This window comes from Podarcis muralis, chromosome 2, assembly GCF_964188315.1.
Source record: "Podarcis muralis chromosome 2, rPodMur119.hap1.1, whole genome shotgun sequence".
Lineage (NCBI taxonomy): Eukaryota > Metazoa > Chordata > Lepidosauria > Squamata > Lacertidae > Podarcis > Podarcis muralis.
This window is the reverse complement of record NC_135656.1, coordinates 8544499-8571762: the sequence shown is the minus strand read 5'-3', so window position 1 is coordinate 8571762 and position 27264 is coordinate 8544499. Positions and strand designations below refer to the sequence as shown.

At 46.5% G+C, this 27264-nt stretch overlaps 2 protein-coding genes across 7 annotated transcripts in view; one reads left to right on the top strand and one right to left on the bottom strand.

Annotated features, from left to right (window-relative positions):
• Positions 1-4496: 4496 nt before the first annotated feature.
• Positions 4497-18567, top strand: TMEM106C (transmembrane protein 106C). Of its 3 annotated transcripts, none has more exons than XM_028721518.2 (8): positions 4497-4643; positions 10255-10483; positions 11756-11819; positions 14995-15154; positions 15257-15397; positions 15503-15552; positions 16333-16386; positions 16947-18567. In XM_028721518.2, the coding sequence occupies exons 2-8, from the start codon at positions 10297-10299 to the stop codon at positions 17161-17163; spliced, it is 873 nt and encodes a 290-aa protein (XP_028577351.2). In that variant the 5' UTR covers positions 4497-4643; positions 10255-10296; the 3' UTR covers positions 17164-18567. The 3 variants fall into 3 exon arrangements, with proteins under 3 accessions (XP_028577351.2, XP_028577354.2, XP_077779960.1); XM_028721521.2 differs by having other exon boundaries at positions 4584-4608; XM_077923834.1 differs by lacking the exon at positions 4497-4643 and adding an exon at positions 4886-4951.
• A 1480-nt stretch (positions 18568-20047) lies between these two features.
• AGAP2 (ArfGAP with GTPase domain, ankyrin repeat and PH domain 2) overlaps positions 20048-27264 on the bottom strand; it is a 119296-nt gene continuing 112079 nt past the window's right edge. For all 4 annotated transcript variants that reach the window (XM_028721515.2, XM_028721517.2, XM_028721513.2 and 1 more), the window contains 4 exons: positions 26954-27044; positions 25496-25718; positions 24205-24460; positions 20048-22167 (listed from right to left, as the gene is read on the bottom strand). In XM_028721515.2, coding sequence (XP_028577348.2) covers positions 21961-22167; positions 24205-24460; positions 25496-25718; positions 26954-27044 — 777 coding nt within the window. In that variant the 3' untranslated portion in view covers positions 20048-21960. The remainder of the gene's footprint in view (positions 22168-24204; positions 24461-25495; positions 25719-26953; positions 27045-27264) is intronic.

The following is a 27264-nucleotide window of genomic DNA, read 5'->3' as shown; positions in this document are numbered from 1 at the left end:
TTGGCAGGTCAAATATTATGAAACCAAAGTGGCGATATGGTCGATATATTGCTCAGCCCGACTAGTTGCGGGGCAGAATCTTTAAACTATTTTCTGTCCCCTGTGCGTGTCAATACTGTACATAGATTTGAGTCACCTGAACCTGCAGATGCAATCTCTAGAACGTGAACGTATAATTGGATGGTGGGAGTGTGTTTGGGAGGAGCTGAAGGAGCCCCCTGTTCTGCTGTCCTCTCCCCCTCGGTCAAGCAACTACTCACCAGCTACTTCTCTGTCGTCAGTGCCTCTGGCATGTGCCTCAAGGTCACAAAGGCCAACATCTTGCACTTAGCATTGCACAGAAGAGCACAGGAATCATAGAATCATAGAGTTGGAAGAGACCACAAGGGCCATCGAGTCCAACCCCCTGCCAAGCAGGAAACACCATCAGAGCACTCCTGACATATGGTTGTCAAGTCTCTGCTTAAAGACCTCCAAAGAAGGAGACTCCACCACACTCCTTGGCAGCAAATTCCACTGTCGAACAGCTCTTACTGTCAGGAAGTTCTTCCTAATGTTTAGGTGGAATCTTCTTTCTTGTAGTTTGGATCCATTGCTCCGTGTCCGCTTCTCTGGAGCAGCAGAAAACAACCTTTCTCCCTCCTCTATATGACATCCTTTTATATTTTTGAACATGGCTATCATATCACCCCTTAACCTCCTCTTCTCCAGGCTAAACATGCCCAACTCCCTTAGCCGTTCCTCATAAGGCATCGTTTCCAGGCCTTTGACCATTTTGGTTGCCCTCCTCTGGACACGTTCCAGTTTGTCAGTGTCCTTCTTGAACTGTGGTGCCCAGAACTGGACACAGTACTCCAGGTGAGGTCTGACCAGAGCAGAATACAGTGGCACTATTACTTCCCTTGATCTAGATGCTATACTCCTATTGATGCAGCCCAGAATTGCATTGGCTTTTTTAGCTGCCGCGACACACTGTTGGCTCATGTCAAGTTTGTGGTCAACCAAGACTCCTAGATCCTTTTCACATGTACTGCTCTCAAACCAGGTGTCACCCATCTTGTATTTGTGCCTCTCATTTTTTTTGCCCAAGTACAATACTTTACATTTCTCCCTGTTAAAGTTCATCTTGTTTGTTTTGGCCCAGTTCTCTAATCTGTCAAGGTCGTTTTGAAGTGTGATCCTGTCCTCTGGGGTGTTAGCCACCCCTCCCAGTTTGGTGTCATCTGCAAATTTGATCAGGATGCCCTTGAGTCCATCATCCAAGTCGTTGATAAAGATGTTGAATAAGACCGGGCCCAAGACAGAACCCTGTGGCACCCTTCTCGGCTTGGGTGAGGAGCTCTCAGTAGAAGCTAGGGTTACCCAGCTGGCGTGTACCCCATTGATGTTTATCCTTTTTGTGTTTGTTGGCCTTGTGCTGGTGCCAGGCTATTTTCTGCCCTAGGCATGGCTAGCTACTTGCACTCCTCTCCCCAAAACTGCTAAGTTCAACTTTCCAAAACAGGTGCCTCGCAGGGGGACGGGGGAATGAAAAACACAAATGTGAAACTGCTATCTTTATATTAAATTATTACCGGCCTCCTCTCTGCAAGCTGTTCTTATTACAGTTACGTTAAAAACAACAATAGCTTCTCTCACAGATATTTGTCAAAATCAGTAGTTTGTGCTTTGAACCTTAAAAGTTCTAAGGAGTGGTTTAATACTGTAAAAGTCTGAATTTGAAAACAAAACAAAGTTTGTCTAAGATTTTTGAACAATTAAAATGAACCTACTATATATATGAAGTGAAACAAACATTGAAAGATTTCTTCCAAATAATCTGAAAAGGAGTCTGATAATTCATTGACACAACTCCCGAGAACCTGCAGTTGTAGACTGAAAAGAACAACTAATAAGGAACAGCATCTGTAGCTACACCTTCACAAGAGTTTGAGAATTTTCTGTTTTTATTTTAGAGCTTACAGTCTGTAGACTACAGTTCTTCAGTGTAGCTCCTGGTTTTGAGAGCTTTGTAACTAATTGCTTTATTGAAGAGCCCATTTTTTCAAAACATCAACTTTTGTCAAAAGATTGACCAGGTAGAAGATGTAACATTTTTAAAGGTATACCGCTATTTGAAATGTGTCGTTTCCCTTTTTATTTTAATACACAACTGAATGCTTATTTGCTTTGAGGACAGTTTAACCACAATATAGAATTCTGGAATTGGGAATCTTAGTACAGTATTTGGAGGGGCTTGTATACGGTAAGTATAACATCCTGATCTGGTGAGCTATTAACCAGACTGACTCCAAGAAACCAAATTAAGGTTAAGGAGCTTGCTTCAGGAAATTTCCAAATGACATTTAGTTGAGAGATTATTGAAGCCTCCAAGGAATTTTGTAATCCAAGCCAAACTTGGCCTTGTCTCCAACCTGCCATTTGAAGTTCGAGCTGTTAACACTTGCAATATACAGTATGGGAATAATAGTATGGCTTTGGCAACAGGGCAATTTATAGAAGCTTAACAACCTCAAAACGCAAAAGCAAAGAACCAACCATCCTCAAACCTTTCTCCCAATGAAGTAAGATGTAAATTAGGAAGAGCTTAAAAAGTAAAGGTAAAGGTACCCCTGCCGTTCGGGCCAGTCTTGCCAGACTCTAGGGTTGTGCGCTCATCTCACTCTATAGGCCGGGAGCCAGCGCTGTCCGCAGACACTTCCGGGTCACGTGGCCAGCGTGACAAGCTGCATCTGGCGAGCCAGCGCAGCACACAGAACGCCGTTTACCTTCCCGCTGGTAAGCGGTCCCTATTTATCTACTTGCACCCGGGGGTGCTTTCGAACTGCTAGGTTGGCAGGCGCTGGGACCGAACGACGGGAGCGCACCCTGCCGTGGGGATTCGAACCGCCGACCTTTCGATCGGCAAATCCTAGGCGCTGAGGCTTTTACCCACAGCGCCACCCGCGTCCCTTTTAGGAAGAGCTTAGGTTCCCTTTTTTGCTGCTATCTTTTATTTCTGGATGGACACCCCACTGGTCAATGTCAGGCAGCCTAAAGCCATGAACTGCGACATTGTTTTCCATTGTTCTCACTTCTGCCCCACCAAGGTAGATGGTGAGGAAGAAACAGCAGAAAAAAGAACCAGGAAATTCCATCCCAGACAATTGAATCTTATATCTTTTCCTGTCTCTATGCATAAGAGGCCTAAGGGTTTAAGTGCAGAAATCCAGTGAACTTAGTGGGTCTTATTTCTAAGTAAACATAGACTCATAGAGTAGAATACAGTCATAGAATTATAGGGATAGAAGGGATCCCAAGCTATTCCAACCCCCTGCGATGTAGGAATCTCATACGTGATAGATGGCCATCCAACCTTGGCTTAAAACCTTCCAAAGAACCATAGAGTGCTTATTGTGAAGTGGAGTGGTGCAGGCCCAGCTCTGCCACCTCATTGCCACACTATAAGTCATTTATTTGCCTTACTCTTAGGTTGCAATACTCTCCGCACTCATGGGAGTAAAGCCCATGGAACTCAGTGGGTTGCTTCTGAGTAGTCATGGGATTGTAGTGTTATGCACCTTCACTTTGGAGGCAAAGGTCAGCAGGATTCAACAGGGAATATGTGGATTTAGGATTTATCCCAGAACCAGGAAGGGTAAGCAGCCCATTAAAAGGGAATAGGCTGGATTTGGACATAGCCATGCTTAGAGGAGACCCACTGAATTTGAAGAGTCTGCTCTCATTGTAGAATTAATTCTGGATTCAGCTGGGTCTTTTACAGCTCATGCAACAGAACGCTTACCACTGTGGAATTAAATTCATATGAACCACTGGTGTGCATGTGTGTGAGATTAAACTGAATTAATGGAACTGGAGCAAACTGGTGTCAACCTGTATTCAGATACAAGACAGTTTGGGCAGCTGAGGCGAACCACAATATGGTTCCCCCCGCCCACGCCAAGGCAGAAGGGGTGAGTGAAGATATGCATCCGCGTTCCCCAAACTCGGGTCGCCAGCTGTTTTTGGACTACAACTCCCATCATGCCTAGCTAGCAAGACCGGTGGTCAGGGATGATGGGAATTGTAGTCCAAAATCAGCCAGCGCCCCAAGTTTGGGAAACACTGATCTGCATGGAACAAGGCGGGGAATAATGGGCGGGAATGATTCAATTAAGCTCTATACGGTCTTGGGATCTGCTGCCCCAGCGCCTCCTGCGCCCGCCTTCTTTTGCTTCACGGGCGGGCCCGCCCCTCTCAAGAGACAGAGCCTTCCCTGCTTAACCATCGTTCGCACATGCGCAGTGAAACCAACAGCGCTCCCTTGTGGGGGGCCGAGGCTTCGGCGTCTCAGCGCGTCGTTGCAGCTACGCCTACTCCTCGTGATACGGGCTGACGCCGGTGCTGGGACTGCGCACGCGCGCTGCCGTCTCACGCCCGTATGCCGCGCCTGCGCACGGGGAGGTGAGCGGCTCCTTATATGGGGCGGGCTTGAAAACTTCTTCTGTTGCGTCTTGCGGCTCCGGGTGGGGGCGTGGCTTCCTCTCGGCACCGCCCCCTCCCTCGTTGTGACGCTGCTGGGTGTCGTAGCGACGCTAAGCGGCTTCAGCAGATGGCGAGGAGCCGCCGGTGAGGCCGGAGCTGGGGAGCTTTTCAGCCCGGAGGTGACTCTGCGTAGGGCGGTGGGAGGGTGAACGTGTGAACGTGTGACGCGGGAGAGGGAAGGGAGGGTGGCCCGAAGCGGGTCGGGGTTTTCCTCAGCTGAGGCGAAGCGGTTTCCAGACCCCTTTTCAGCACCTGCTGTTTCTACGACACCAGCCTCCCCCCAGATGCTTAGAAAGCTGAGGTGGTTTTTAATAGGGTTTAATAGCGTTTTAACTTTTGTATTTCTCTCTCTCTCTCTCTCTCTCCATTTCACTGTTTTATCTTTCGTAAGCTGCTTTGGGGTCGTCGTTTCGCAGTCAGGCGGTGTGTAAGTTTGATGAAATAAATAAATACCTCTCCTTTTCCTTCAAGGTGGTGGCGTGGCCGGCGCTCCCCCCCCCCCCCTTCTCACGTCTTTTTATTTTATTCCCACAACACCCTTGTGAGGTAGGCTTTGCTTAGAGAGGGGCAGTGGCGGGTGGGGCTGGCCGGCCAATAATAATAATAATAATAATAATTTATTATTTATACCCCGCCCATCTGGCTGGGCTTCCCCAGCCACTCTGGGCGGCTTCCAAAAGAATATTAAAATAGCCCTTGAGCCCTAGTTTGACACTCCTAACCCTTCCACCCCGCTGCCTTTCTTCTGGTATCTGTCCCAATAGTCTTTTAACCTTGCCTGCTATGTGAGACTGGCCTCAATTATTATTTTTTAGGAGTAGCTCTGTCGGTGGAACTCACGAATCTTAATCTCAGGGTCATGGTTCAAGCCCCACGTCGGGGCAAAAGATTCCTGCATTTCAAGGGGTTGGACTAGATTGACCCTTGTGGTCCCTTATGATTCTATATACAGTGGTACCTCGGGTTATATATGCTTCAGGTTACATACGCTTCAGCTTACAGACTCCGCTAACCCAGAAATAGTGCTTCAGGTTAAGAACTTTGCTTCAGGATGAGAACAGAAATCGTGCTCCGGCGGCGCAGTAGCAGCCATTAGCTAAAGTGGTGCTTCAGGTTAAGAACAGTTTCAGGTTAAGTACGGACCTCTGGAACGAATTAAGTACTTAACCTGAGGTGCCGCTGTATGGCCATCTTTCTACCTTTGTCTTCTCTCCCCACCCTCTTTCTCCTCCTACATCTCATTGTTTGAAACTGACACCCCCCTTTAAAAAAGAAATTAAAGGGTGGTCCTGCCTTTGCACAGCCTATCCAACATGTTTCTGTTCCCCAGTTTTGGCTGTCAACCCGCCAGGTGAAGTATCTCATTTATGGTAGTCTTGCTATCTGTTTTAGTAATTCAAAAGCCACACGTTGTGAGAAAACTGCTTGTGTGCCATGAGAAGTAAAGTTTGTGCGCATCCACGAAAGAGGCCGTCTGTTGTGTCTCTGCAATGCATGATTCACTATATGGGTCTTGCCTCCTTTCAGTTAGTCTCTTTGCCAGGGGTGAGAGGATAATCCTGCCACCTCTCTGCATGGGGTTGTGTGATGGCATCGTTCGGTTACCCCAATACATATAGAGTTGCACTTTTGAGTGCCTCTTGACTGTAAGGTGGAGGCAAGCATGAAGTGAGCGGTCCTTGTAGAAAGGTGAATGTGCACTCATCCTATAGAAAAAAATCAGCTGCCGTCAGAATAGCCATTTTCAGGTTGAAGAATGACGTGTGCCTCCAACTTTAAATTTGTGTGTGGGATTGTACTGAATAGTTGGGCATGGGAATTCTAAGAACTAGCTCCTCCTGTATGATCCTGCCTGTCTATTGTGGTCCCCAGTGGAGGTGGCTCTCTGTTTAGCGACCATGAGAGGTGTGGCTGGAGTCCACATAGGACAAGGTCTTCTTTTGTGGAAGTCTCTCTTGAATATTTGTTTGCCCCACCACCACCACCTGTATTTCCACGACTTGTAAAGGCTGTGTTGTTTTGTCATGCCTTAGGTGTGGATAGCTCGCTCCCTGACTTCTGTTTGTGCTGCTTATAAAGCGTTTAAATTGCTGAGATGCTGTTGCGTTTGATTATGGCCCCTTCCAGATGCCCTTTTTAGTTTGCATTCATGATCTGTGCTCATGATGGTATCAAGGTGGTTATGTGATCTGTTTTTCTGGTACTTTTTGCACGTGCAAAAGTTTTGGGCATACAACTTGGTTTCCTGCCAGTTCATGTCCTTTAACTTCCTCCTGAAATTCTGTAAGTTTTTATGCCATAAATGTCCTGGCTTCCCCCCCCCCCCTCACTCTTGTTACCTTATAGTTCAAGAGTGCCTCTCCAAATGGCAGCAATGCAGTAGCACTGGGGAAGCATCACAGAACAACTTACAAAGCGGAATGATGGGTGGATTGTCCAATTTAAACCCACTACAGTGGTACCTTGGTTTAAGAACAGCTTAGTTTATGAACAAATTAGATTAAGAACGCTGCAAACCCGGAAGGAGGTGTTTTGGTTTGTGAACTTTGCCTTGGAAGCAGAACATGTTCCGCTTCCTGTTGAGTGTGTTCCATTTGTAAATTGAGTCCCCCGCTTCTATGGGAAAGTACGGCTTGGTTTAAGAACGGACTTCCGGAACAGATTAAGTTCGTAAACCAAGGTACCACTGTACTAATGTTCTGTTACTGCTGCAGTGACATATTGCAGAACACGCCCCCAAACAAACAAAAAACATAGCCTGGAGGTGCCCTACACATTTTCTTGTTTTGGTTGGTTGGTTCTGTTAATTTTTAAGTTTTGTAAGGTGCGCTTGAGGGCCTTTTAAAATGGCCAGGTATCCTACTTGAATTAACAGGAATTTGAAAACATGAACTTAATCTGTGAAAAAGGACTGTCCTTAACATTTTCTCTCAATACTCTGTCATACACCAGTGTAGCCCAAGTCTTAGGGCCTATCCCAGTGGTGTCCCCGAATGCTCCCTTGTATAAATCTCTCCCCCTCTCTCCCCCATGTAAAATAATGATGAATAATCCCATCTTTGTTGGGGGATATAAAATGCTGTACAGTATATGGGAGGAAGGGCAGTGTTACAGTGTGATCAAGGCCTTTCATTCCTGCTGCTGAAAGGCCTGACCCACAATGACACTATTGCAGTCATCCCTACAGTCACACATTGTCCTAATGACATTCATCTTGCTAGTAAATAATGTTTTTGTCTTGGGGTAGGTGGGGAGGGGAGCTACTTGTAGAGAAATGGGGTGGGAGGCCCTGTGGGAGAAATGGGTCAGGGCCATGAGAGAGATGCTCTTGAGCAAAGCTACTTTGTGGGTGGGTGGGGGTAAGAAGAAGCAATGGGTTTAAGTGGAGGGAAGGGGGTGTGGCTTGTGCTTAGGGAACTTGGATTTCCTCACTTTCTAGGAGAAGTCTAATTAGATACTGTTATGAGTGTTTCTGGTCTTGCTCCTTTTTTGCCCATCTTGAGTGGTGAAGGGGCTGGTCTTGATTTTACGTGTTTTTCTTTGTGTTATGTGTTTTAAGTTTGTTCTTCCAACATCTCCTAACCAGTGCGCATTCTCTTTATCTATCCAAAAAATAGCGCTATTGTTTTTTAGACATGGGTATGCTTCTTTTAAGGTTATGTCCACAACTAGAGCTTAGTTCTTGTTTGTTTTATTTATTAAAACATGTTTCCCTGTCTTGTCTCTGGGTGGCTCTTAAGATGTCTGACCACAACACATTTTAAGAACAATACCACTGGGGTGGATTTGATTTAAATCAAATAGATTTAAATCACTAGTCAGTAAGACTTGATTTAAATCAGATTCTACATAAAGACTCATTCTTGCTGCTATAATCTTAATATTTACAACCAGATGAAGGTTTTGATTTTGGATTAATAAATTTTTAGTGAAGTTTTTACAGTTATATAAAAAAATTACTGATTTGGTTATACTATTAGAAATACATAGACATAATTATGAAATTATTGTGAGGTTTAATAAGTTAACTTTTTATATTTAGACAACTTTTCTGCTATACTTTATTCGAAGGAGAAAAATAATCATTTCCTTAATAACAATTTAAATAATTTATTTAACTAAAAAAATAACATTATAGCATATGTATCCATATTTGTTAACTACTGTGGTTAGAGACTTTATTGTTTAGACAATGTCAGGCAAGTCCTGGGAAGAAGGGCCAGGAACCAGTGAACTCTTAGTAGTTGACTGGCAAGCACTTCAAGGACTTATAGATCCCAGTTACTATTTCTACCCTATCGCCCTGTGTATATTCTGTACAGTTAAGTGTCAGTGCAGTTGTTGGAACCCAGTGGGCGATTTTTTAAATCAAAAAATCCTTTTTTTTTTTTAAGTCATTGATTTTTATCCACCCTGAATACCACAAAAAAAACCATCAGCTGATCAGAAAATGTTGTTAATCTTGTCCACATTCTTCTTTTACAAATCCAAACCTTAACTGCTTGACTCAAAGTGAGCGGTGCCCTGGGCGTTCCATAGTTTAAATGTTACACTTGGGGAAAGTCTCGTGCATGCCTTACTTCAGGTGAGGGGTGAGGAACTTGTGCCCGCCCTCCCACACCCATGTTGCTGGACTAAGTCCCATGATCATTGGCTGTGCTGGCTGTGGCTGATGGGAGTTTGAGTCTGACAATATCAGAGGGCCACAGATTTTCCCATGCCTGCTTTAGATGACAGGGGTTCAGGCAGCAGACCTGCAATTCTTGAATGGTACACACGACCAAGTTTATATCGAAGGAGGCAGTTCCTGAAGAATCTTGGTCCCAGACTCTTTAGGGCTTTGAAAGTTAAGACTCACACAAACAGGGACTCAGTGAAGCTGGAACAACGCTGTATGGAAATCCAAAACATCTTGCAGCAGGCAACAGTCTGGCTGCTGCATTCTGGAGCAATGGCAGTTTCCAGACTTACTTCAAAGGATGATGCTGGATCCACAAGCACTTCCTAGGTGTACAGTATACCTTTTCTTGCCCGGGAACATAGCCCCACCAGCGGCAGGCCAAACATATGAATCTGTATGATACAGTATACCTATATATTCATGTGCAGAGAAAACAGCGTCATTTGCTGTTTTTTCCTATTGTGATTGCATTAGCAAGAGGGAGACAAAGGTGCTGCAACTGTTTATATGCTGCAAGCTGTTTGGGATCCAGATAAAGTGCAGGAAGTAGAACTGGACAATAAATTTTGGTTTCCGAGTACTGTATCTTCTTTTAATGATTTCTAGGCTGTCTTTTTAGGGCAAACCCTTCTCAAGGCAGCCTAACTTCAAATTTAAAAAAGGCAGTTAACTTAAAACATTTCAAGAGCTAGCACCCTGCTCATATTAATTAAATATCAAACAGGATACTTGGTTGTCACTCCTCTCTCTCTCTCTCTCTCTCTCTCTCTCTCTCTCTCTCTGCTTTCTTATGCCTGGGCAAAGCAAGCTGAATTTTAGCACAGCCATAATACATGGTGTAAACGTGAAGGGAAACAGTGCAAAAATATAGATTGTATACAGGTTGCAGAATTCATTCATTTCCCCATCACCATCTTGGTGCAGAATTCTAACCTTTTCTTTTGGATTACATGTGACACTGATGGTGTCCCTTTCTGAAGCAGATTAACCTGGGGTGGGAGAGATACTGCTTTTTATGTCAACATTTGTCCTCTCCTTCACCATTTCAGGACACGTTAGGAACCCCCTCCTTCCCGAAAAAACCTGGTGCAATGGGGTCTTTGCAGTCTGTCGGCACCAGCTCCTACTCTTCCAGGCGACAACAGAGAGAAGAGGACAACGATTTGCTAGACAACAAGGATCGGGAGGAAGACATTGCTAGGTTTCCATATGTTGAATTCACTGGGCGAGACAGCATCACCTGCCCCTCCTGCCAAGGCACTGGCTGCATCCCAACAGGTAATTCTGGCTCTGTATACCTTAGCCTGCTATCTCACTTCCAGAGGACGGTGACCTTTTTGCACTACTAGGCCATAGCTTAAGGGCATCCTAAAGTGCCTTTTCCTACTCCTGCAAATCCTGTCTTCTAGCATTTCCTATTATCTCACCTTGGGCTGTGCAATAACTGTATTTGAGAAGTTCCTCTTGGGTCAGGCCGGCCAGTGGCCTGGAGAGCTTCCCCTGTGCATGTTGTGGCTTACTACTTTGATCTATCTGGATTTGTGTGGAGCAAACCAATCCCTTGTCCTGCAGGAATCTCTGGCATGGTATTCACACAACTTGCTTTTGTTGCACACCAGTCATGCCTAATAAGTGAGGGCTGTTGGAAGCCAGAGAATCCTACCCCCAACATAGGACTTGGGCTGGGCTTCCTTCAGGCCCCTTGCTGCTATACATTTTTGCAATCTGCTGTTGTCAGTGGACTCCATAACAAGCTTCAGCTCCCATTGGTTTTGAAAGCATGTTTCATCCCGTGGGATCTTCCCTGCTCCCCCCCCCCCAACCTTGTGATTTCCCTGCCACTTGTAGTTTATGTCCTTTATAAATAACAGTCACATGCTGACGTGGTGTGCACCTCGTTTCTCAGAGGTGAGCATGGACAGACTGAATCTCACTCTGCAGACCTGATGTTGCCTGCCTCTGGTGTGGCAAACTTGGCAGATTCTGTGGAGTGCTAGGTAGCACCTCTAGATCAGCGGCACAGTCGTGATTCTAGACTCATGTCTGCCACAAGTGTATAATTTTGTTCAAGTTACATTTATTTCTATTTCTACCCTATGCAGGGGTGAAGAACCTGTTGCCTTCTAGATATTGTTGGATTCAAACTCTCAGCCCCAACAAGCCTGGCCAATGGCCACAGGGGATGGGAGTGGTAGTCCAATAATATCTGGAGGGCCTCAGGTTCCCCTTCCCAATTTTGTTTGTTTATTTTACTTAAACTAAAGGTTCCCAAGGTGGACTTGAAACCAGTCTGTTGTTTTGCTGTGTATGAGTTATCACATCCTCCTGTTTTTTTAAACGGCTTAGGTAACACCTACCCCATCCCACCTGTCCTTGTAGAGTTGTTCACTTCTCAGTCCTGTTGATAATTCACAGGAAATTCAAGTATTTAGGACTTTTTCATATGGAAACCCAGATTTCACAGTTTTCACATATTTGTGCATTGAAAACAAGCCTGTAAGACTTGAGAGCGTCTAGCATTGGCAATTACTTCTTGCTTTCTTCTTCTAGAGCAAGTCAACGAATTGGTAGCTCTAATACCATACCATGACCAGAGGTTAAAACCTCAAAGGACGTAAGTACAAATGAAGTCTCTAACTCCTCTTGCTGCCTTTATGTTCTAATTGACATGGAAGTGAATTAATATCCTGCTGAAAGGAGATATCTCACCTCCGCGTCCAGTTTGCTTTCTGCCCAACGACTCTAATCTACAAAATGCCTTGACTACTTCTTGATTGTAACCTGAAATGTTTACTGAATAAATCAGAGCCTATAAAAAAAATGCAACTCAGTTTGTTCCCATTCTACAAAGTGAATTCCAGTATTTCTGGTGTTTAGCAAGGCAGGTGTCTTAACAAGTTTGCTGAATGTGTTAGCAGATGCACACCATACATTTAAAGCACACCAAACACACATTTAAAGCACATGGCTTCCCCCCAAAGGATCATGGAAACTAGTTGTAAGAGCAGTGGAACTGTAGGTCTGTGATGGGGGAACTACAGTTCCCTGGATTTGTTGGGGAGGAGTCATGTACACTGAATGCACTTTAAACATATGTTGTGGAAGCAAAGCAGAACTTCTCATATTGAAGGCTTTCCCACACATAAAGGTTTACATAGCCATCAAACCTCTCTTCCATAAGCTTGGGGATACAGGGAGAGCAAACCACAGATTTGCTACTGTAGTTTTTTATAGAACTAGAGAAATAACTGCTCTAAGTTCCATGTGTGGAAAGGCCTTCAAACCACCAAAAGGAGTCTTTAAATACTTTAAAGACTGACAGGTGCATTGCGGCAGAAGCTTTCATGAAGAAGAGTTTGCTTCCTTGGAAGTGTTTTCCTTGGTCAGCAGATGTTTGCACATGTGCACCCACTCATGGGGAGAGCAGATGTTTAGTCTTGAAACTGTTCTTGGCCAAGTTGTGTTTCCCCTGTAAAAATAAACTCTGGAAGTCCTGTTTACAAATTCATTCTCGGCTTTAACAGCCATTTTGACCACAGTGGCTGGACTTTGAAGGGAAGGAGAGGGAGACAGTGACTTGTAGGCCTTGTGGGTGAAATCCTAATGTTGTGCTTCAGATTGCAGCCAGCTTTGTACATGGCCTCTCTCTGCCTTGTTGGGGTGAGCCCAAAGATGGCATTGTCTGAGCATCGTAATTTCCTGTTTCAGGCTTTGTGCTGGAAAGCTGTAGTGCTTTGTTTTGCTGCCTGGCTTGATGCATATCCTGAACAAAAAAAAGTGTGCATTATCTGTTGCCTGCCCCCAGAGATACTGAGGTGCATCTTAAGGATGTTTTGAGGAGCTTTTGTATAATGAAGAGTTAAATTATTATTTCTGATTTGGAGGGCAAGGGGAGAATTTTGCAATGATAGGACTTTGTGTGGAGTTGAACTGATGGATTAAATATGACTGCCTAGTCCAGTGCCTTGCACTTCCTTTGCAAAATGGAGATGTGCTTTGGTGTGTTCACTACAGGTGAAACTCGAAAAATTAGAATATGGTGGAAAAGTTCATTTATTTCAGTAATTCAACTTAAAAGGTGAAACTAATATATGAGATACACTCATGACATGCAAAGCAAGATATGTCAAGCCTTTATTTGTTATAATTGTGATGATTATGGCATACAGCTGATGAAAACCCCAAATTAACAACCTCAGAAAATTAGAATATTAAATGAAATCAGCAAAACAAGGATTGCAAATAGAGCAATATTGGACCTCTGGGAAGTAGAAGCATACATATGTACTCAGTACTTGGTTTGGGCCCCTTTTGCATCAATTACTTCCTCAATGCGGCGTGGCATGGATGCTATCAGCCTGTGGCACTGCTGAGGGTATTATGGAAGACCAGGATGCTTCAATAGCAGCCTTCAGCTCTTCTGCATTGCTTGGTCTCATGTCTCTCATCTTTCACTTGGCAATGCCCCATAGATTCTCTATGGGGTTCAGGTCAGGCGAGTTTGCTGGCCAATCAAGCACAGTAATCCTATGGGCATTGAACCAGGTTTTGGTACTTTTGGCAGTGTGGGCAGGTGCCAAAGTCCTGCTGGAAAATGAAGTCAGCATCCCCATAAAGCTTGTCTGTTGGAAGGAAGCATGAAGTGCTCCAAAATCTCCTGGTAGATGGCTGAGTTGACCCTGGACTTAATGAAGCACAGTGGACCAACACCAGCTGGTGACATGGCTCCCCAAATCAACACAGACTGTGGAAACTTCACACTGGACTTCAAGCATCTGGCATTGTGTACCTCCCCATTCTTCTTCTCTGGGTCCTTGGTTTCCAAATGAGATGCAAAAGTTGCTCTCATCAGAAAAGAGGACTTAGGACCACTGAGCAACAGACCAGTCCTTTTTTTCTTTAGCCCAGGTAAGACGCTTCTGATGTTGTTTCTTGTTCAGGAGCGGCTTGACAAGAGGAATATGACATTTGAAGCCCATCTCCAGGATCCGTCTCTGTGTGGTGGCTCTTGATGCACTAACTCCAGCCTCAGTCCACTCCTTGTGAATGTCCCAAGCACATTTGAATGGTCTTTTCCTAACCATCCTCTCCAGGCTGCGGTCATCCCTGCTGCTTGTGCACCTTTTCCTTCCACACTTTCCCCTTCCGCATAACTTTTCATTAATGTGCTTCGATACAGCACTTTGGGAACATCCAACTTCTTCTGCAATTACCTTTTGAGGCTTTCCCTCCTTATGGAGGGTCTCAATGTTGGCTTTCTGCACAACTGTCAGGTCAGCAGCCATCCCCATGATTGTGCTTCCTACTGAGCCAGACTGGGAGACCATTTAAAGGCTCAGGAACCCATTGCAGTTGTTATGGATTGAATAGCTATTGCACCTTTTCACAATATTCTAATTTTCTGAGATTGTTAATTTGGGGTTTTCATCAGCTGTATGCCATAATCATCACAATTATAACAAATAAAGGCTTGACATGTTTTGCTTTGCATGTCATGAGTCTGTCTCATATATTAGTTTCACCCTTTAAGTTGAATTACTGAAATAAATGAATTTTTCCATCATATTCTAATTTTTCATGGGAATCACAAGGAGAGTGCTGTTACCCTCAGGCCCTGCTAGCTGATGTGCTTCCTGTAGGCATCTGGTTGACCAGTGTAAGAACAGGAAGCCTTTGGCCTGATCTAGCTAGGTCCTTCTTATGTTCTTATGCATATAAAGTGTGGATCTGTTAGCAGGAGCTGAGCCCAGGAAGGGAAGCTGGCTAACTGTTGCTCTTGTCCTCTGCAGGAAACTCTATGTTTTGGTGTCGGTGCTGCTCTGCCTCCTGGTGTCAGGGCTGGTGGTCTTCTTTCTCTTTCCTCACTCAGTCCTTGTGGATGACAATGGCATCAAAGTGGTCACGGTCTGGTTTGACGAGAAAAACTCCCTTGTGGTCCTTGCCATCACGGTAATACCCAAGTGTGTCTATATATTACTTAATGCAGCTGTAGTTTCCTGGATCGGTGCTAAGAATCTTATTGGCTTTCTTTTCCTCTGCCCTACTTTATAGGCAACTCTCCGGATCAGAAACTCCAATTTCTACTCTGTAGCAGTAACCAGCTTGGCCAGCCAGGTGCAGTACATGAATACTGTGGTTGGGACTCGGCAGATCAACAACGTCACCCGTATCCAGGCACTGAGTGATCAGCTGGTACTGCAGTCTGGAAAAGCAATAGGGGTCTTGCCTTTATGGTGGGGAGAGAGGAGATGCAGCCTCTTAAACTAATGCGGCTTTGCTTGTGCCCTGTTTTTCCAGGTGAACTTCACAGTGAAGGCTGAAATGGGCGGACCATCTTCTTATGTATAGTAAGGACTTGGTTTTTGCTTATCTGTGTTTGAACCTCAGCTAGGCTCTGCAGCACTTACCCCAGAGTAGCTGCCACCTCTCTCCACCCACCTCCACTTTTCTAGAGAGCTTTTGGTTCCCTCGGGTAGTTAGTTGTCTTATGCCTGCTGGAGCAACTGCACAATAGAGCCAGTGGATAAGCATAAGCTGTGCACAAGCTTTGGAAATGGTCTCTCAGCAATATCTTGCAATTGCATTGTAGCATTGCCTCTCAAGATGTGGAGAATCATGCCCCTCCCAGCCAAACTTACGATAGCTTTTATTGCATGCTCCCGCCACAAACCAAGAAGCCTCAAGTGACTGACTGAGTGAGTGAGTGTAGTGTCTTGGTTCTTCTATGCCACTGCTCTCTCCTGGTTCCTAGGTTTCCCTTCCTCCTTCTTGCTACTTTGCTGCAGGCCCAGCTATCTCACACCAGTGTGGTATAGTGGTTAGAGTGTTGGGCTAGGACAAAAGAGACCCAGGTTTGAATCCCCACTGGATGGTTGGGCTAGCTCAAGCTCTTTATAACCTGCCTCACAAGGCTGTTCAAGCTAGAAAGTGCAGATAGCTCCCAAATAAAGATTAAAAAGGCATCAAAATGTTATCAAAGCTTGAAGAGCACTGCACTTCATTAAACACTTGTCGTGAGATGGTAATTTGTCAATATGATTAACATGACAAGACTTCACTTTTTGTGTGTTTCCTTTTAATTGTTCAAGTCTCTTGCCAATTTATTTCTTTGTCTTGGTCTCTTCCAGTTTCTTTTGCACTTTACCCAAGATCAGAGTGCACAACATGGTGATTTTCATGAGGTATGCTGCTCTTATATTCTGCTTTGCCTCTGCTAGAAGTAAATTTGACATCAGTCGATAAAGTGTGAATTCTTAACTAGACACTGACCTGTAGGACCATTGGACTCCCAGTAAATGTGTGGGTTGCAAGGAAGTACAGTGTACCTTGGGTTATAGACGCTTCAGGTTACAGACTCCGCTAACCCAGAAATAGTACCTCGGGTTAAGAACTTTGCTTCAGGATGAGAACAGAAATTGCGCAACGGCAGGCCCCATTAGCTAAAGTGGTGCTTCAGGTTAAGAACGGACCTCCAGAACAGATTAAGTTCTTAACCCGAGGTACCACCGTATAGTTTTGTGAGAAATAAAATAAAAAATTATCTGCTGGGTCAGTCCAAATCTTGAAAGCTCAACTCTGCGACCAGAATAAATCACACAAATCCCCAGAACAGATTGGGGGAGGAGTGGGGAGAATGTTTGCCTCAGGGCTTCTTTGAATGACTGCATTTTTAGCATAGTAGAAAGGGGTGCAGCCTTTCTCTCCCCCGCCGTGATTCCTTCTCTTTGCTTCTGCCTCTCAGGACTTCAGTGAAGATCTCCTACATTGGCCACATAACTCAGAGTTCCCTGGAGACTCATCATTACGTTGACTGTGGTGCGAATATCACCTATACCCAAGGCAGTTCTCGGCCTGTACCCACACCACCAACTAGGGTAGGTGTAGCTCAAGAGAAGAAGAGTTTGAGTCAGCTAATGTACTTCAGTGATCCTAGCAGCTTGGTTTCGACTACTGTATAACCTCAGGACAATGGGACTTTGCTTTTGTATTGTTGGAGGGCAGAGAGGGGTTGTTGTAGTTCTTGGTGAAACGGAAGCTATGAATGTCTCTGCACGCAGCACTTCTCCCACACGATTACATGAATAGCTGGACGACGCATCGGCTCTTGTTTCAGAACAGACTCTGCTTAGTCCCCCCCACCCCCTTCACGCTGCCAGCATCCAGCTTGTGTTATTTTGCTCTTAGCTGATCAGCCTTGGTTCTTGAGGACACCCTCTTGAGAGCTTCTCTGTTCCTCCGTAAAATTAGGGGAAAGCGTGTTTCTCCAGGTGCTTCATTCCGCTGGACTACAAAGAATGAAATAATTCCCAGGATGGTGCTCCTAACTCTGTTGTTACCAAAGAGGGAACTAATATTCGATTGTGGAAGGGGAAGTAATCTTAACCTCATTTCTCGTGTACTGGTTTGAAACACTTGGCTTGCTTGTTGTCGGGGAGACCGACTAGCCAGGAAGTGAGAAGACTAGCCAGCAATCTAAGTTTTGCTGAAGCAAATGGATTTTGCAATAGTTACAGCCCTGTTGTGGGTGTGGATTTCTAGACATTCAACGGGGTTTTCATGGTTGCAGTTCCTTTTAAGCTAGTTTTGACTGTGTCAGTGGTATTCTTAAAGCTCCGTTGATATCTCTTAAGTGTATTGTTCTAAAGGGAGTGCTATTGATTTAGAGCAGAGGTGGCTAACCAGTGGTCCTCCTGCCCCTAGCTTCCATCCTTCCTTCCTTCCTGACTACTGGCCATGCTAGCTGGATTGATGGGAATTGGAAGGCCACAGGTTCCCTATCCCTGACTTAAGAGTTGTCACACTTTCTGCATCAGATTTTTCTGCTAGGAAAGGGCTATGAGACTTCTAGATCTTTGCATTAGGAAAACCTATGAGCAGTGGGCTTTTAAAAATCTGACTCTCCAAGCTGGGAAATGTTGGGTCAGTTTAGTTGGCCCCTGTGCTGTTTAGAGGGGTTTGTTCTCAGTATTTTTGTACTTTGTAGTAAAGAAAAATATTTATCTTTTTAGTGTTTCTGTCTACAATGTTTCCTTCTCTTGTAAGGATCAAGAGGTATACATCCTAGGTAAACCGGGAAAGTAAAATTTAGGACTGGAAGGATACTCCTCTGGATCACTACTAATCCTTTTCCCTTTACACTTTAGTAACTTCAAATATCTGTTGCTGAAGTTCATCTTCCCTTTAACAATTTTTTGTGTTCTAGCCAGTCTGTGGAGAAAAAAGACACCCATTTGAAGTGAGTTTTAACTCTGTATTTTGATACTTAAATGACGGGGAGAGTTAATGTTTCTATAGAATCTGTACCTTTCTGCTTGGAAGACTCTAGTACTAAAAAGTTAATAAACCTTGTCTTTTGCTTTTGAGAGAGGTGTGCTGATTTTTCTCTATAATGTCAGTTTGATACAACACGGCTTTGTAGGATACTTGATGGCATTGCAGAAGTTGTGGTTTCAGGTCTTGCAGTACAATGGCTGGTGGTAATAAACCCAGCCACAGGTACGAAGCCTGCATGGAGGGAGTTGGCCAAGGATAGTCTGGGACCTGCAATGGCGTATTGCTCAGTGGAATGTTTATCCAAACTAATAGTGGGGTTTTTTCCCTTGGCTACACTTTCCCTCCTTTTAAACTCTGTGCTAGCCGATCGCCAATTTCCATAACTCAAAAATTGATCTGCCTTCATTTGGAGATTACTACACCAGTGGATTGTGGTTGTGACAAGAATGGGCAGAAGCTTTGTTGATACGATGAGAATGATTTGTTGGGTGGTGCATGTACTTGGAATGTGCTGTGTGGACAGAGTTAGTTCCAGCACATGTTTTGTTGCAGCTCAGACAACATCCCTGGTTCAGGTGTGATACCACTTGCTCCAACAAACTGGTTTGTAGGCAGCACCTAAAACCTTGGTTGCTCAGTTGGTTGAAGAGCAGCATTTATTGCAGCTCCTGTGGACCCGGAGTCCAGCAGATTTGCACACCTGGGCCAAGGAAGGAAGCAACATGAAAATCTCTGAATCTCCAACCTTACCAGAAGCAGGATTTCATGTTAATGCTAGTATTTTGTGAGGCCTCGCATCAGATCCAGCAGTGTAGCTAACTGGGGTGGGGTATGTAAACAAAGCAAACGCTCTCCTTCTCTGTCTCGCTAGTCCTCTTGTTTGTAGTCCCTCCTGTTCACCAGACCTGTGTGGTTTGGGAAACATTCTGCCTGCTGTGATGTGCAGAGGAGTGTTGTTCTGTTCCTGCTTCCCCAGGCAGGGTGAACTTACTTGCTGCTTCTGAGACCTCTCAAGGCGAGAGCAGCATTGAAGTGTCTGTGCAGCTGGTCCTCCACCAACCTCTTGACACCCAGCCTTGATAATCTCTCTCGCTCGTGGCCACAAACACTTTCCTACTCACTCACCCGTGCAGTGGCGTAGCGTGGGTTGTCAGCACCCGGGGCAAGGCAAGTAATTTGCGCCCCCTAATCCGTGGATTTGCGCCCCCTAACCTGTGGATTTGCCCTAACCCCAGATGTTGCGCCCGGTGCGGCCGGCCCCCCCTGCACCCCCCACGCTACGCCACTGCACCCGTGCAATTCAAGGCGGCCTTAAAAGGCGTCCTTTCCTGCTTTAATCTCTGCTAGGAAGGAAGGAAACAGAGTAAGAACTGTTCCCCGCCCAGCAGCAAATCCAACTCCAGACCACAGTCACAAGAAGGAATAACCAGTCTTTGTTATTACATCTTCTTACATTGTCACATACTTACAAGTTACAATCCAAGAGATTACAACAGCGGCACAGGGCCAATACTATCAGCTCTGGCACTTCTGCGTCCCCCTCCCCCCACCCCCAAACCTCACATTTCCCCCCAGGAGGTATTATAATCCCATCCCACTGTGAGGGCTTGCACCAGAGGCTCTCCTAGAACCTTGTGCTGAACTGCCATGCCCAACAGCATAAATTACATTCAGTCTTCAAGAGCCCCCCCATACCCCACCTGCCCCCCTCATGACCACAGGCTCTAGTCCTCCAAGGCAGGGGGAGGAGGAGCACAGGGGTCCGAGGTGCAAGGTAGCCCCTCTCAACATCTGGTTGTGCCAGGCCCAGCTTTCTTCACTCTGCAAGGGAGGAGGCAGTGGCAGCAGGTTAGTCCTTGCCAGCAGGTCCTTCCATCTCCACCCAGGGCCTGTAAGCCTCGTGCAACACAATCGCCAATACATTCATGAGTGTGGTCCAATTCAGAAGGGCAAAGAAAGGCCTGGCGCCTCTGTGATGTGGCCGAGGTGGGCTTGTGCATCTGGCCCACTCGTTAGCTCCAGCCCTGAACAAAGCAGCCCGGATATGAACTGAGCCACAGCCAACCACTGTGGGGAGTCAGTGCCTGTTCACCTTCCTCCTGGAATTCATTGCCATGACCCTCATCACGGATTTGAAATAAAGCCTGAGGCCACACCACTCATTGCAAACCACACAGGTGCCTCTGCTGCAGTGAAGGGACAGGAGGACGACGAACCCTGGCACCAGACATGCTGCCCAGCCAGAGAGAGGGAAGAGTTTTACGAAGCAATAAATTAAAACAGCAGTAGTCTAGCCAGAGAAGGAAGTGGAGGTGGCGTCTGGGTGACAGGGGGAGGGAAGGAAGGGCCCTTTTTCTTTCGTTTTCAACAAATAACCCTTTCTAAAAGCACTCTTGTTTTAAAAGCCAAGGCCTGGGCTTTCCTATCGGTGTCCTTTGTCACACACTCCCGGCTGCACTCACAGCAAATGACAGCCACGCCTGAGCTGGCAGGCAGTGTTTTGGTGGCTGATGGCAGGAGCCTCTCCCAAGGAACTAGAAAGTGATTTGAAGGGATGAGCAGAGAGCAGGGGGCAGATCAGTGGCAGGTGCATGGTGGGTTGGGGAGGGGGAGTGCACATGGCGGTTTAGGGCCAAAAAGAAACCTTGTTGAAAGGCAGAAAAGGCGAAGGCTTGAAGCAGTGCCTTCTCACCCCCTCCCCAGAGGGGAAGGAATCAAGGTGCCAAGACTGAAAGGGTGTGTGGCCTATTTGGAGAGGCCTGGCAGGGCCATGTGGAAAGGCCAAAGGGTTTCTCCCTCTGCAAATGGCATGGAGGCCCCCTCTCAAACCTTAGGCCCCTGCGCACTGCCTTACAAAAGATAAGACTCGCTGGACCACTTTTTAACCTTTTCCCTGACAGCCAAGCTTTTCTGGGCCCTCTTAGAGTTGGTTAGGTGAGGCTGGGTCACTGACCACTCCAATAACACTGATTTACATTCCACCTTCAAAGCTTGTTACAAACACAGAAAGAAAGAAAAGGAAAACCCCCACTCACCACTTGCCCACCCCCGCCCTCCCCATTTCTAAAAGTCCCCAGTAACTGGGAAGAGAAAGCCATCCTGGGCCCTGTTCCTTCACTCCAAGCGCTGGGGCGCATTGCTCTCTCTCTTCCCCGCAGGCGTTGGCGGCCTGCCTTTAGAGATGACTGTTGCCCTGGAGACCAGCAGAGCAGCTCAAGGCCTGGCAGTCGGGAGGAGAGTCGCCAGCCGCCGAGGTGGTTTGGGTGGTGGCGGCGGCAGCCTGCGCCAAGCAGAGCCATTGGAGCAGAGCTCTGGTTGGCCACCACCTCCTCATCCTGTGCGAGACGGGAACTCGTGATCCAAGCTCCTTGGCACGTAGTCCGGATGCCAGAGGGGTGTGGGGTCTCCCTAGGGAGAAGAGGCATCAGTTGCTGGACCCCTGCTGCACCACTGGGATAGGGAAAGAGGCTCCCCCTGGGATGCTACACCAGGGCAGTCCGCGCCTCGGTCCTTCCCACGCTGGCACTGCTGCTCTTCCGGCGCAGGCCAGGGGTGGCGATGCTGCTGTAGCCTTCGTTTGGGCAGCCGTGTTGCAAGAGGATGTCAGTGCATTCCTGGCTCCCTGATTGGCGGGCGTAGAAGAGGGCTGTGTGCCCAGTGGCGTCGCACGCCTTCACGTCAGCCCCATACTGTGGGGGAAAGAGCGGTTGAGCCGTGTTAGGAACCCCAAGGTGCTCACTCAAAGAAGACACAAACATACACCGAGGCTCATGCTGAGGATTGGGAAATTAGGGTTTCACCGAGTCAACAGCATATGTTTGCACCCTCGACTTCCCTTTACACCCACTTCTCCTCTCAGTCCAGAGGCTACCTCTCTCATCACCACCACCTTACTTCCCTTCTTAGCTTTTTCTCAGACTCTCTCCTGTTTTCCCCACAGCTGTAATGGCAGGATAGAACAACTTCCTAGGACTGGGACACTACCCTGTTGCTTGGGTTTGGGGAGGGCCTGGTTTGTTCTGGAGTCTGCCAAACCACCTGTGACTACTATCTTGGTTTTTAAAAAAAACAACCACCCTTCTTTCCCATCCATTCCAAAGAGCCTTTCAGTAAATACCGTATTTTTCGCTCCATAGGGTGCACCTGACCATAGGGCGCACCTAGTTTTCAGAGGGGGAAATCAAGGAAAAAAATATGACCCCCTCTCCCAGCTCTGGGAGCAGCGGACAGGCTGCAGGCAGCCTGTGCGCTTCTCCCAGACCTTCTTCCTTCTTTTGCGGGAGGTGGGAGAATTCCCCCATCTCCCGCAAAAGCCCACAGGAGCCACGCACCCTTTAAGGAGCGCACGGCTCCTGCGGGCTTTTCTACGAGGAGGGAGAAGGGACTGACGCGGCCAGTCAGACCCTTGTCCCTCCTCCGGGAAAAGTCCCCAAGAGCGCACGGAGCTTGTGTGCGGTTCTTGGGGGCTTTTCCCACCTGCCTCCCCCCTGCATTCGCTCCATAGGACACACACACATTTCCCCTTGCTTTTTAGGAGGGAAAAAGTGCGTCCTATAGAGCAAAAAATACGGTAACTATCCCTGTGCCCCACTCTCTATGCAGCAGACACTTCCAACCTGCCAAGCTGACATATGGCCCCAGCAGCACACTAGCCAGCCACCCCTGCTGCAACCTAGTACCAAGTTCTCCTGTGTATGGAATGGTCCACCAACATTTTTATGCATCCTGCTGACCCTTGCTAACACCATCTAGAGTACTGTTTTGATTTTAACTTAGAACAGTTAAACCATGAGAACTGCGGGTGGGATGGGGGGGGGCAGTTTGGGGAAATCTGCTAAGCGGCACAAATACTTTGGCCTGGGATGGTCACTGCCAAAAACTGCTGGTGGGAGGACACACTGATTAGAAGCTACACTAGTCCATCCATCCCAGTACTGTCCACTCTCATTGGCAGAGGGTCTCCTGGGTCTCATGTAGAAGTATTTCACGTCACCTGCAACCTGATCCTTTATATATATATTTTGAAAACCTGGATATGCCAGGGATTGAACTTGGGCCCTTATGCAAATCACATGCTCTGCTAATGAACTCTGGTCCCTTTCCCTTATATCGATTGCAGGTTGAAGCTCCATGGGCTTTAGATTTGGACCATGGATGCTCTGCATTTTTAAATTTATTATTTGGAACTAGGGCATGGGAAATGGTGCTTTTGATGAATAACTCGGATATTCTAGTCGATGTATACAAGCTACAAAAAGCAGCATGAAAGAGGCGGACCTAAACTAGCCATATGGAGTAACTCATGAAAGTCAGCTGTATGCCAGCTCTTGTAGACACTTGTCTCTTGTTTTTCTTTCTCCCTATATAAGGCTCTCATCTGTACTCTGCGTTTAAAGGGGGCTGAGGGATGTTAGGAGACCCCTCTTGCCCTCCCAGAGCTACTATTTCCAGAGTGGTTCATGAATCCATCAACCCCTGCATCCAGGGAACTTTGGGAAGAGAAATAAAGGTCTCCTAGCAACTCTCAGCAGCCTTAACAGACTACACTACTCAGGATTCTTTGGGGCAAGCCATGAGTGTTGAAAGTGGTATGATACTGCTTTAACTGTAGAGTGCAGATAGGGCCTTAATCCTTTTTGACCCAGGGCACACGAAGAGAGCTGGAAGGGAACATCTGCTTCCCTTGGATCCCCAACATCCTTCACCGTCCACTGCCAAGAACTTACCCAGACCAGAAGCTGAGTAATAACCACGTGCGCCAGGTCACATGCCACGTGCAGCGCCGAGCGCCGGTCTTTGTCGCCCGTGGGGGCGTTGATCTGATCCTTGGAGCTGTGGGCCAGCAACAGCAGCACAGCACCCAGGTCCTGGTCCAGCACAGCCTGGAAGAGCTGGCACCCGAGGGAAAGTTCAGAGGGGGGCAGCGGTGCCAAGAACAGCCGCTGCTCATATTTGGCTCGAATCCATGACTCCCGCTCTTCCCTGGGAAGACAGAGAGAGAAAGAGGGGTTAGGATGGCTATAGGTAAATTCCAGTTTCGGAGCCTGTATGCTGCGGAATACAAGGCGAACAGAAGGGAAGGGCTATTGCGCTTATGACCCTAGTTGAGGTTTCTTTCTCCCAGTGAGAAACAGGACTGGATGGAACAGTTGGCATGATCTACCCAGCATGGTCCTTAAGTAGAGAAGATCATCCCGCCAACTGAAGAATAAATTAGATGATTCTCAGGGACTCAACTCTGCAATATAATCATTCTGAGTCTAAGCACCGGCCTAGCACTAAACAGAAAGAGCAAAACCCATAGCAATGTACACCTAGAGTTTGTAATCGGTGAATGTAAATAGATTCTCTGTGCCCTTACATCTGCAAAAAGATTGATATTGATACATTGGAAGGACAAAAATACGGCCTCTCTTGATCAATGGATAGATGACATGACAACTCTTGCAACCCATGAACAGATTGTTTCCAGATGAAGATTATGTATGCACAAATTTAACAATATTTGGAACTTATTTACTGAAACCATAGTGACCCATGAATCAATGTATATTTGAGAGAAACAGCGTGTTCATTCATTTACATATATGTTATAATGTTTAATCTTAATTATATTTTATTTTCATATTGTTTTTCCTGTGGCTTTTAATGTCTCATGTATTCTTTTTCTTTAACTCATTGTATTATTATTATTATTATTATTATTATTATTATTATTATTATTATTATTTAGAGTAGCTATTAAGTAGGACCCGCAAACTCCAATCAGTCATGGGCACAATAAGCCAGGCAAAGTGACGCCATTTTGAGAGAAAGTGTGGCAAGTGCTTAAGTTCTCCCATCTACCCCAGGTACCAGTCTTAACTGGTAGTTCAACAGTGCAATTCTGCGCATGTGGACTCGGAATTTAACGCCCACGACTTTCGACAAGATTACGCTTCTGCACAGGGCTGCAGCCTCAGGTCCTGGAGGCTCCAGCTGTGGCTGCGCTACGGGGGCAGCTTGCCCTGCACTCACCGTGACGACTCGCAAGTGGGTTTCCGGCGTCCTTGCGTGCATTTCTCCCAGACGCTGTTGGCCGTTTCGTTGCCAATGGAGGTGAGGACCAGCGTGAGCTCCAGCGGCCAGTCGTCCAAGTCGAGGGAGCGGACCCGGGAGAGGTGGGTGCCAAGGTTCCGGTGGATGCCAGAGCACTCAATGCAGATCAACGCCCCCAAGTTCAGGCTGGCCCAGGTTGGGTCTGGGGGTGAGACAAGTCAGCCAATCAGAAATCAGGGAAGGCTCCTCTCGCCCCCTGCAAAGAGCTCACAGAGCTACAATTCCCAGAGTTCTCTAGGAAGTGAGGTTGTTGAACCACTCTGGGAATTTTAGCTCTGAAAGGGGAATAGGAATTTCCTACAGCTCTCTGCTCTTTTTGCAGACTACAGTCCCTAGGATGCTTTGGGGGAAGCCATAATTGTTTAAAGTGGCATGATGCAACCTTAAATGCATAGTGAAGATGGGGCCTTACTCTTGCACAAAGCTTATGCTCATCATGCCAAGATCCACCTTGAACTGCTCACCTGTCTTTTTAAAGGTTTCCTCTACCTCCCCCCTGACAATCATATGCTCCACTGAAGAAAGCTTGGAGCTTTTGATTTTCCTGCCCACAAACAAGGGACTGTGCCATCTTCCAGTGAAACAATGGTTTTCTACTGCCTTCACATCTGAGTCCCAGGAGTTATCAAGTTAACGCTACAATACCCCAAATGAACAGACAAGAAAGACATGCGACAGAATTCATACAAACAATCCAGGGCAGCAAAGTTCAATTGCTTCACAGACTTTCAACCCCCATCAGTCCCAACCAGCATGGTCAATGTTCAGGTTTGATGGGAATTGTAATCCAAAACATCTGGAGGGAACCAGATTGAAGAAGGCTGATCTAGTGGACAGGGACTAGGGAGACCTGGGTTCATGTTTCTGCTCACCGTGTGACGTTGGGCCTATACCCCACTCTAGCCCAACCTACTTCAGACTGCTGTTGTAAAGATAAAGGAGGATTTTTGTACGCTGCTTTGTGAAATAAGGCTGGGATAAAAATTTTAAAAGAATTAAACGCACTCAATCCCAGCTCACTCCTGTTCCCCTACATGCAACTATGGCATTTTGCCTATCATAGATTGTTTCATCTTGGGCAGGAGTCACACCCTCTCTTTGTTCTGCATAGCATCTAGCACATAAAATAAAGATTACATAGAAGCTGTCATAATACTCCCTGGATCCTCTGTCTCCAGACAGGATTAACCAGCGTGCTAAAAGGGAACTACCCGTTCCTAAGGAACTGGCAGAAAGCAGAGCTGCATGTTGCCAAATGGCAGTACTAATATCTCAATAGCTTTAGTGCTAATAATACCCAAGGATCAATCACTGCCAACACACACACACATCTGGAATCCCTTTAGATCCGACTGCATACAAAAGAGAAATACTTACTCAAGGCCCCACAGTCCACACATAAGGAATTGCCTTTGGCATTACGGATGGCCTGGATTGCCACTGCTTCACTCTGGCTGTCCATGCGAGCCTGTAGGGATAGAGACAGAGAGTGCATCTTCCTGCTGGCCTTCAGAGCGCTTGAAGCCTGGTCTCCCTCCCCAAGGCAATAGTTCAGTCCCTCTTCAAACCTTGAGCAAGGTTCTCGCTTTGCATGCCAGTCTTCACCCCCAACTGCAACAGGGTGGCCCCTGGAGACATTCCCTTGTGCCATGGGCTTTCCTTATTAGAGCTGAGACAAATGGGATCAC